Source organism: Aquarana catesbeiana, linkage group LG07 (assembly GCF_042186555.1).
Source record: "Aquarana catesbeiana isolate 2022-GZ linkage group LG07, ASM4218655v1, whole genome shotgun sequence".
NCBI classification, from domain to species: Eukaryota; Metazoa; Chordata; class Amphibia; order Anura; family Ranidae; genus Aquarana; species Aquarana catesbeiana.
The window spans coordinates 325,707,119-325,717,427 of NC_133330.1; the positions used below are offsets into that span (position 1 = coordinate 325,707,119).

General features: G+C 41.1%; 1 protein-coding gene across 1 annotated transcript in view; it reads right to left on the reverse strand.

Moving 5' to 3' along the window:
• LEPROT (leptin receptor overlapping transcript) overlaps window positions 1–2,327 on the reverse strand; it is a 42,498-nt gene extending 40,171 nt beyond the window's left edge. The window contains exon 1 of the mRNA XM_073593795.1: window positions 2,213–2,327. Coding sequence (XP_073449896.1) covers window positions 2,213–2,228 — 16 coding nt within the window. The 5' untranslated portion in view covers window positions 2,229–2,327. The remainder of the gene's footprint in view (window positions 1–2,212) is intronic.
• Window positions 2,328–10,309: the final 7,982 nt, after the last annotated feature.

Below are 10,309 nucleotides of genomic sequence, written 5' to 3' on the forward strand. Positions count from 1 at the left end.
CGAGTGCCATGCTTGAAAGTATAACTAAAGGCAAAGCCTATTTTTTTTAAATGTTTTTGGATAGAGTGGAGATGGATTGGACACCCCGTCAGTTTTTATTGCTGTCTGTGTCCCCATTAGGGAGATTTCCCCCTCTTTATTTATCCTGTTAACATCAAAAATCCCAAATTTTGGGTTGTCACCAGAACAGGAACGGAGGAGAAATCATTCCCTGGGGACACCGGTTGTGTAGGTTCTGGTGACAACCAGGGAATCCCTCACTTTGGAGCTTTTCACTTTCTGTTTTGGCTATGGGACAGAAGTGAAGGGAAATCTCCCCCAATGGAACACATGGCAAAAAAAATAAAAAATCTGACCGGGGTTAAAACCCTCCCTTGCTATATCCAAAATTGAAAGAAAAAAAAAAAAAAACAGGATTAGAGGGGACATTTTCCAATAGAGACACTAACATCTGGGGAATCCATCACGCTGGAGGGATTTCCTCACTTCCTGTTGTGGATATGAGACAGGAAGTGAAGAAAAATCTCCCTAATGGGAAACAGATGGCAAAAAATAAAAAACAGTAATAAAGGAGAAATCATTCACTGAGGACAATGGATCTGGTGACAACTAGGAACTCCATCACTTTCAAGGGATTTCCTCTCACTTCCTGTTTTGGCTATGGGACAGGAAGTAAAGGAAAATCTTCCCCAATGGGACACTGATGGCAAAAACAAAACAACCCCCCCCCAAAAAAAACAGTAGTAGAGGCGGAATCATCCAATGGGGACATCAGATCTGGTGACAACCAGGGATTCCCTTACTTTGGAGGGATTTCCTCTTACTTCCTGTTTTGGCTATGGGACAGGAAGTAAAGGGAAGTTTCCACAACGGGACACAGATGGCCAAAAAAAAAAAAATCTGACAGGGGTTATAAACCTCCCTTACTCTACCCAAAAAAATATATAATAATAATAATAATAATATAGGGGACATTTTCTAATAGGGATACTACATCTTGGGATTTCATCACTTTGGAGGGATTTTCTCTCACTTCCTGTTGCAGATATGGGACAGGAAGTGAAGGGAAATCTCCCTAATGGGCCACAGATGAAAAAAAAATAATAGAAGGGAAATTATCCAATGGGGACACCAATTCTGGTGACAACCAGGAACTCCATCACTTTCAAGGGATTTCCTCTCACTTCCTGATTGGGATATGGGACAGGAAGTTAAGGGAAATCTCCACAATGGGACATAGATGGCAAAAAAAAAAAAAAAATCTGACAGGGGTTATAACCCTCCTTTGCTATATCCAAAATGAAAAAAAAAAAAAGAGAAACAGGAACATAGGGGATTTTTTTATTTCTAATAGGGACACTACATTAGGAGATTCCATCACTTTGGAGGGATTTTCTCTTACTTCCTGTTGCAGATATAGGACAGGAAGTGAAGAGAAATCTCCCTAATAGGAGACAGATGGGGAAAAAAACAAAACAGAACCACGGGATATAACCTTCCTTTATGCTATAAAAGAAAAAAAAAAAGGGGGGGTGGGGGGTTTGTCTCTATTTCTATCTGAAATTCCTACAAAGTCTCACTTCCTGATTTGGTTATGGGACAGGAAGTGAAGGGAAATCTCCACAATGGGACACAGATGGCAAAAATAAATAAAAAAATAACACAGGATATAACCCTCCTTTACGCTATAACAAAAAAAAAAAAAAAAGAAGGTTTTGTCTTTAGTTCTGCTTGAACTTCCTACAAAGTCTTTATGGTGGTCTGTGCCATGATGACCCCATTTCAAGGGTGTCACAGGGACAGGAAGTGGGAAAAACTTCCTCCAATGGGGGTCACCCACATAAATAAAAACCTGACTGATATGTTCTCCTTCTCTCTCCACAACTTATAAAACTGAAGAGGAAAAAAAAAGTTTTTAAAGTCCTCACATACAGGACAGGAGTTTACAGCAGACCCTTACCTGCTTCTGTCCTGCAGGTTGTGATGTAAGACAATGTGCAATGTGTTTTTCTGGAGATGAGTGCTGAGTGGGCCTGTCATCACCTGGATTACAGTGTCAGGGTGTGATAACAGAGTGCTGTGGGGGGTGAGGAGTCTGTGTGATGTATGAAGGGGGTGAGAGCACAACCCTATATGGAATAATGGAGGAGCTCGTCCTATAGGAGAGCTGCCCTGAGTGGAGGACAGTGCCCTCCTCCCCGGGACACATTACCTTTAATCCCCGCCATGTTACAGCCGCCTCTCTCTTCTGTTTACACTTCCAGCTTCCTGACACCTAGCCAGCCGCCGGAAACAGGAAGAGCCAAGCAAACCTCAACGCAGCCACCTGATTGGGCCGCCGACCCCCCTTCCCGCCACCAGGATTGGTCAAGTCCCCCTGTCACTTAAGTTTAAACCAGCAGCTGATTGGCGAAGGCTGTCTCTCCGCACCTCCCCTATGTTGTTGCTGCGACGGCCAGGCAGATTACCAAGGGCTGGAAACCTATTGGCCCGTGTGGGTGGAGCTGCAGGCGTTCTGATTGGACAGGGCGACCCGTGCTACGCCGCTATTGGTCGCTTCGCTGTCTGTCAGGGAAGACAAAGAAGACTTGTGGTGTTCTGTGATATGGATTCGCCTCATGACTTGTGTGTCACCTCCACCTGAGGAATGTGATATGACTGAGAGGAGTGTACCTGTGTGAGAGAGTCAGAAACTAAAGTGAAAAAATAAAAAGTAGAATGATAATAAAAAAAATGTCCACAGCATTATTTATTTGGCTGTATTGTGGCAGGAGAATAACCACTTCCATACCAGGCCAATTCCAGCATTCCTCTCCTACATCATTGTTGTGCTAGAAAATTACTCAGAACCCCCAAACATTATATGAAAGAAAATATAAGTAAAATTGATGCCAGCCCATAAATTAAAAAATAATAATAAAACAATGTAATATATATATATATATAAAATACAAAATGTTATATATATATCATTTTTTAAATGATATATATATATATATATATATATATATATATATATATATAAATGTGAAGCTGCCCCTTAAAAATGCCTATAGTATTGTTTATTTGGCTGTATTGTGGCAGCAGAATAACCACTTCCATACCGGGCCAATTCCAGACCTCCTCTCCTACATGTAAAAATCATCATTTTTTTTTTTAGCAGAGACCTTAGGGAATAAAATGGCAGTCATTGCAACTTTTTATGTCGCACGGTATTTGCGCAGCAACTTTTCAAACGCTTTTTTGGGGGAAAAAAAAAACAGTTTCACGAAAAAAATAAAAACACTAACGTTAGCCCAATTGTTTTGTATAATGTGAAAGATGATGTTACGCCGAGTAAAAAGATACCCAACATGTCACACTTTAAAATTGCGCACACTTGTGGAATGGCGCCAAACTTCGGTACCAAAAAAATGTCTATAGGCGACGTTTTAATAAACTTTTTTTACAGGTTACACGTTTAGAGTTACAGCGGAGTTCTTAGCCTAGAATTATTGCTCTCACTCTCTAACGTTCGCGGCGATACCTCACATGTGCGGTTTGAATATCATATACATATGCGTTCACTTCTGCGTGTGAGCACAAGGAGACGGGGGCGCTTTAATTTTTTTATTATTTTTTTAATGTTTATTTTATTTACATTTTTTAATTTTTACACTTTCCCTTTAACTATTTTTTTTAATCACTTTTATTCCTATTACAGGAAATGCAAACATCCCTTGTAATAGAAATAGTGCATGACAGGTCCTCTTTACAGAGAGATCCGGGGTCAATAATCCCCACATCTCACCTCTAGGCTGGAAAGCCTGAGATCAAAAAAAGAAAAAAGGGATCTCAGGCTTTCCAGCCAAACACACGGCAGTGTTTACAACTGTCAGGGCCGTACGTAACATCATAACGCCGCCCCGGCCTCCGAGAGTCATAGAGATGACCGGGGACCTTCTGGTCCTCAGTAAGCTCTATAGCAGGGATATGCAATTAGCGGACCGCCAGCTGTTGTAAAACTACAAGTCCCATCATGCCTCTGCATGTCATGCTTGTTAGAGTCTTGCTTTTCCTCATGGGACTTGTAGTTCTGCAACAGCTGGAGGTCCGTTAATTGCATATCCCTGATCTATAGTAAACTTCTGCTGCCAGCAGGTTCCTTTTCCAGCTTGCCGATCGCACGGCCCCTCCCACTGCCTGTAAAAACAATCAAGTGGCTGACCGGTGCAGGGAATCACCAGCAAAAAAAAAAAAGATATCTGAATAATGCCTGTGTTCCATCGATTTGTGCCCTCCGTCGAAAAGTGCCCGTGCATGCGCAGAACGGAAGGCCACTCCAGCTGCGTTGCCAATCAGCCGGAGTGACGTCACCATAGCGCATGCGCACACCGTAGGAGTTTTCTTTTTTCATTGGGTGATACCATTTCACTTCCACAATTTTCAAATTTACGAATATTCGGAAAAATTCGTTAGAAATGAGTTTTCGTTAATTCGGATATTTCTGAATTAACGCATTTGTCGAAATTCGTTAAAAAAAAGAATTCAGAACGAAACGAATAGCACATGTCTACAATATATACGTAATCCTGTTTTTTTGTAAAATGTAAAAAAAAAAATGATGTTACGCTGAGTAAACATGCTTTAAAATTGCACACGCTCATGGAATGGCGCCAAACTACGATTTTTTTTCTGTTGCGCTGTATTTGCGAAGCAGTTTATCATGAAAACATTTTCAGGACAAGATACACTTTACTGAATTTTAGTGCACACAAACACAATGTGACACCCAATTTTTTGTTAAAATATAAAAGATGATGTTGCGCTGAGTAAATAGATACCAAACACGTCACTTCTACAGGTTACCAGTTTAGAGTTACAGAGGAGGTCTAGCGCTAGAATTATTGCTCTCGCTCTAACGTTGATACAGTATGTGGTGCAAACACTGTTTACATATGCGGGCACCACCTACATATGCGCACTGGAACAAGGGGACAGGGGTGCTTTAAAACATTTTTTATTAATATTTAGTTTATTTTAATTTTTTTTTACACTGCCCTTAATTTTTTTTTTTTTTTTTCTTTTAATCACTTTTAGGTTCACACATATGCGGCCGCGGGTTTGTGCCTGGGGTCCGGTGCATCCCTGTTCACTGGTTCAGGTGCGAATCAGGTCCAAATTTCTGTCTGAATTCATACCCGAATCTGACCAGAAGACGTACAGGACCCTTTTTGAATGTGGACCGCCGACGCTCCAGCCCTATGTGAACCGGCTCCATTGAGAGCAGGTCACACTCGCCAGTCATGCCAATTGGATGTGGGGAAACCCACTTATGAAAAAATTTGATTCTATTTTTATTTTATTATTGGATGTGTTTTATAGCAGAAAGTAAAAAATATTGGGTTTTTTTTTTCTAAATTTTCGGTCTTTTTACATTCATATAAAAAACAAAAAAAAAAACAAAAACCTAGTGGTCATCAAATACCACCAAAAGAAAGAAATTTTTTTTTTAATGTGCTTTGGTAAAGTGTTAGCGGCGCAAAGTAAAAAAAAAAAATCTTTTTGGTGGTATTTGATGACCACTAGGTTTTTTTATATTAATGTAAAAAAAGACTGAAAATTAAAAAAAAAAAAAAAAAAAAAAAAAAAACAATATTTTTTTTTTACTTTCTGCTATAAAACACAGCCAATAATGAAATAAAAAAGAATCAATTTTTTCATAAGTTTTGCCCAACATATATTCTGCTATTTGTCTTAAAAAGAATCCCAGTAAGTGTATATTGATTGTTTTGCGTGATAGCGTCTACAAACTATGGGATATACAGTATACTGGAATGTTAACTATTATTTTTTTGTACTACTAATGACGGTGATCAGCGACGTATAGTGGGGCTGTGATAGTGCGGCAGGCAATTTGACACTGACACTTGGGGGAACTGCCTAACTGCCAATGAAATCGCCAGTGACAGTGATAATACTATACACTGTCACTGTACTAATGACACTGGCTGGGAAGGAGTTAACATCTAGGGCAATCAAGGGGTTAAATGTGTGCCTAACAATGTGTAATGTGTGCTGCTTTTACTAACCAAATCTCTTTGTTTCTTATCGCTTCTTTCCAGGGATAAGAAACAGAGAGCGTTCCCTGTACAGAGCTCTGTGTTGATTGTCAACACAGGGCTCTGGGCTGTGATTGGACACAGCCTATCAGCAGGTTCTGAATCACTGGCAGACTCCCACTGAGTACAATCTGATGTGCGCACCCTAAACCCAGGTGGGTAGACACGGCCACTAATATGAAAGTCACCTAAAAAACGATATCCATGAAACAGCCGCATTCACACGTGGGCATACTTTGGGAGCAGCGGAGGTGTCCTTTGGACACAGGTGATCACAGATCGCAGTAAAGAGCCAATCACAGCGGCCCTTTACCATGTGATCAGCTGGGTCTAATCACAGCTGGTCACATGTAAACAGACTTGCCGGTTATGGGCATTCCTTCCCTCGCACGATGTATCCGTGTGAGGAAAACAGAGCCAGTACCTAGCAAGGCTGGCAGTACATGGTTTACACTGTGCCCTGATTATCAGTGCAGCCCCATCAGTGGCAATCAGTGCAGCCTCATCAATGCCCATTAGTGCACCCTCTCAGTGCCCATCAGTGCAGCCCCATCAGTGGCAATCAGTGCCACCTATCAGTGCCTTTTCATCATTGCAGCCTATCAGTTCTCATCAGTGCAGCCTCATCAGTTCTCATCAGTGGCAATCAGTGCAGCCTCATCAGTTCCCATCAGTGCAGCCCCATCAGTGGCAATCAGTGCAGCCCCATCAGTGGCAATCAGTGCAGCCTCATCAGTTCCCATCAGTGCAGCCCCATCAGTGGCAATCAGTGCAGCCCCATCAGTGGCAATCAGTGCAGCCTCATCAGTTCCCATCAGTGCAGCCCCATCAGTGGCAATCAGTGCAGCCCCATCAGTGGCAATCAGTGCAGCCTCATCAGCACACAACAGTGAAAAAGAAAAATTACTTATTTGCAAAATTTTATAACAGAAACTAAGACAAACTTTTTTTTTTTTCAAAACTTTCAGCCCGGGTTCACACCACAACGGGCTGCGGATCGCACAGGAGCGCTGTGCGTCCCTGTTCCACGTTTCAGGGACGAATCAGGGCCGATTCAATGCCTGAATTCGGCCCTGAAACGCAGCCAAAGACGCACAGCGTTTTTGTGCAGTGCGCACCGCAGCCGCCCCGGAGATATGTGAACCGGCTCCATAGGGAGCCAGTCACATTCTCCTGCTATGCGAATTAGAGGTGCGGAAACGCACCTCTAATTCGCATAGGTGTGAACCCGGGCTCAGTCTTTTTTCATTTGTTTGGCAAAAAATAAAAATTGATCGTGATTAAATACCACCAAAAGAAAGTTCTATTTGTCTCAAAAAAAGATAAAAATGTCATAGGTACAATGTTACACGACCGCGCAATTGTTATTCAAAGTGCGACAGCCCTGAAAACTGAAAATTGCCCTGGGCAGGAAGGGGTAGAAAGTGCCCGGTATTGAAGTGGTTAAGAAAATGCAAAGCATTCCCTGAATGGCAATTGTACCAGGTAGCCGACCTCCAGAGTGCAGCAGGGCAGCCGCTGGGCACAGGATCTGGAAGGAAGTGGACATCACCGGAGTAGAGATGATGATGAGTACAACACGGATTTCCAGCTTTCACGGGGATCCCACATGTCTGGTACATACATAGTTACATCGTTCCCAGCTGGATCAATGTAGATACATAAAATGACGCAAACCTGGAATTCTTCTTCAATCGCTTAAGGACCGCCCCACATACATATACTGCAGCACGGCGTCCCTTTAGCGCAAAATCATCTACCTGTACGTGATTTTTTTTCTTCCGGGTCTGGGGCAAGCCGATCAGCGTGTCCAGGGAACCCGATGTACGCCGATTGTTCCCGAGGCAGACAGAACGGCAGTCTTGTCTATGTAAACAATGCAGATCACCGTTCTGTGACAGAAGACAGAGATTTTGTGTTTTTGCTAAGCAGGAACACAGATCTCTGTCTTCTTACAGTACAAGCACCTCCCCCACACAGAAAGCACTCCCTGGGGACACAGTTAACCGTTTGATCGCCCCTGATGTTTAACCCCTTCCGAGCCATTGTCATTAGTACAGTGACAGTGCATTTTTTTTGCACTAATCACTGTATTAGTGTCACTTGTCCCCCCCAAAAAAGGTTTCAAAAGTGTCACTTAGGGGTTTATTTACTAACACTAGAGAGGGCAAAATTTGTCACATTTCTGCATAGAAACCAATCAGCTTCTAACCTAATCTAATTTGATAGTTTTCTATGCAGAATTGTGGCTAATTTTGCCCTCTAGTTCTAGTAAATAAACTCCTTTTGCCCCGTACACACGGTCGGACATTGATCGGACATTCCGACAACAAAATCCTAGGATTTTTTCCGACGGATGTTGGCTCAAACTTGTCTTGCATACACACGGTCACACAAAGTTGTCGGAAAATCCGATCATTCTGAACGCTGTGACGTAAAACACGTACGTCGGGATTATAAACGGGGCAGTAGCCAATAGCTTTTGTCTCTTAATTTATTCTGAGCATGCATGGCACTTTGTGCGTCGGATTTGTGTACACACGATCGGAATTTCCGACAACGGATTTTGTTGTCGGAAAATTTTATAGCAAGCTCTCAAACTTTGTGTGTCGGAAATTCCGATGGAAAATGTGTGATGGAGCCCACACACGGTCGGAATTTCCGACAACAAGGTCCTATCACACATTTTCCATCGGAAAATCCTATCGTGTGTACAGGGCATTAGTGTCCCATTTGTTTGCCCCAATGTCGCAGTCCCGCTAAAAATCGCTGATCACTTCCATGACTAGTAAAATTTTAAAAAACTCCATAAAAATATCCCATAGTTTGTAGATGCGATATTTCTTGCGCAAACCAACCAATATACGCTTATTGGGATTTTTTTTTACCAAAAATATGTAGCAGAATACATATTGGGCTAAATTGATGAAGAAATTAGATTTTTACTAATTTTTATTTTTTTATTGGATAAGGATGTAGCAGAAAGTAAAAAATCTTTTTTTTTTTTCCCAAAAGTGTGTCTTTTTTTGTTTATAGCACAAAAAAAAAACAAAAAACGCAGGAGGTGATCAAATACCACCAAAAGAAAGCTCTATTTGTCGGAAAAAAAAGGACATACATTTTATTTGGGTACAGCAGCACATGACCGCGCAATTGTCAGTTAACCACTTCAGCCCCAGGAAGGATTTACCCACTTCCTGGCCAGGCCATTTTTTTGCGATACGGCACTGTGTTGATTTAACTGACAATTGCGCGGTTGTGCGACGTTGTACCCAAACAAGATTGACGTACCTTTTTTCCCACCAATAGAGCTTTCTTTTGGTGGTATTTGATCACCTCTGCGTTTTTTAATTTTTGCGCTAAACAAAAAAAAAAAAGAAAAAAATTTTCCTTCTGCTATAAAAATTTCCAATATATATATATATATATATATATATATATATATATATATATATATATATATAATTATTCATCAGTTTAGGCTGATAGTATTCTGCTACATAATAAACCAATATATGGTGCTGAGCTCCAAAATTAAAGTGCTACAATAAACAGTAAAATCCTAAGTGCATAAAATCATAAACATACAAATATGTGTGCAAATAACATAAATTCCAATATGGAGATGACTGCAAACAGTTATCTCCATATTGGAATTTATGCTATTTGCACACATATCTGTATGTTTATGATTTTATGCACTTAGGATTTTACTGTTTATTGTAGCACTTTAATTTTGGAGCTCAGCACCATATATCGGTTTCTTTTTTTCTATTGTCTTGGGTGGTGTTTGACCCCTGTCGGTGTTTGCTGCAACCATATATTTATTTACTGCACAGCTCAGGTAGCGCGGGAATACCTATTGTTTTATGTATTCTGCTACATATTTTTGGTAAAAAAAAATTAAAAAAAATAAAAATTTGCAAGAAGCGTATATTGATTGGTTTGCGCAAAAGTTATAGCGTCTACAAAATAGAGCATAGATTCATGGCATTTTTATTATTTTTTTTTTTTACTAGTAATGGAGGCGGTCAGTGATTTTTAGCAGGACTGCGACATTGCGGCAGACAGATCGGACGCCTAACTGACATTTTTTACACCTTATGGAGAACCAGTGACATTACTACAGTAATCAGGGGGCGATCAAGGGGTTAAATGTGTTCCCTCATTGTGTTTACTAACTGTATGGGGGGGATGGGCTGCCTGGG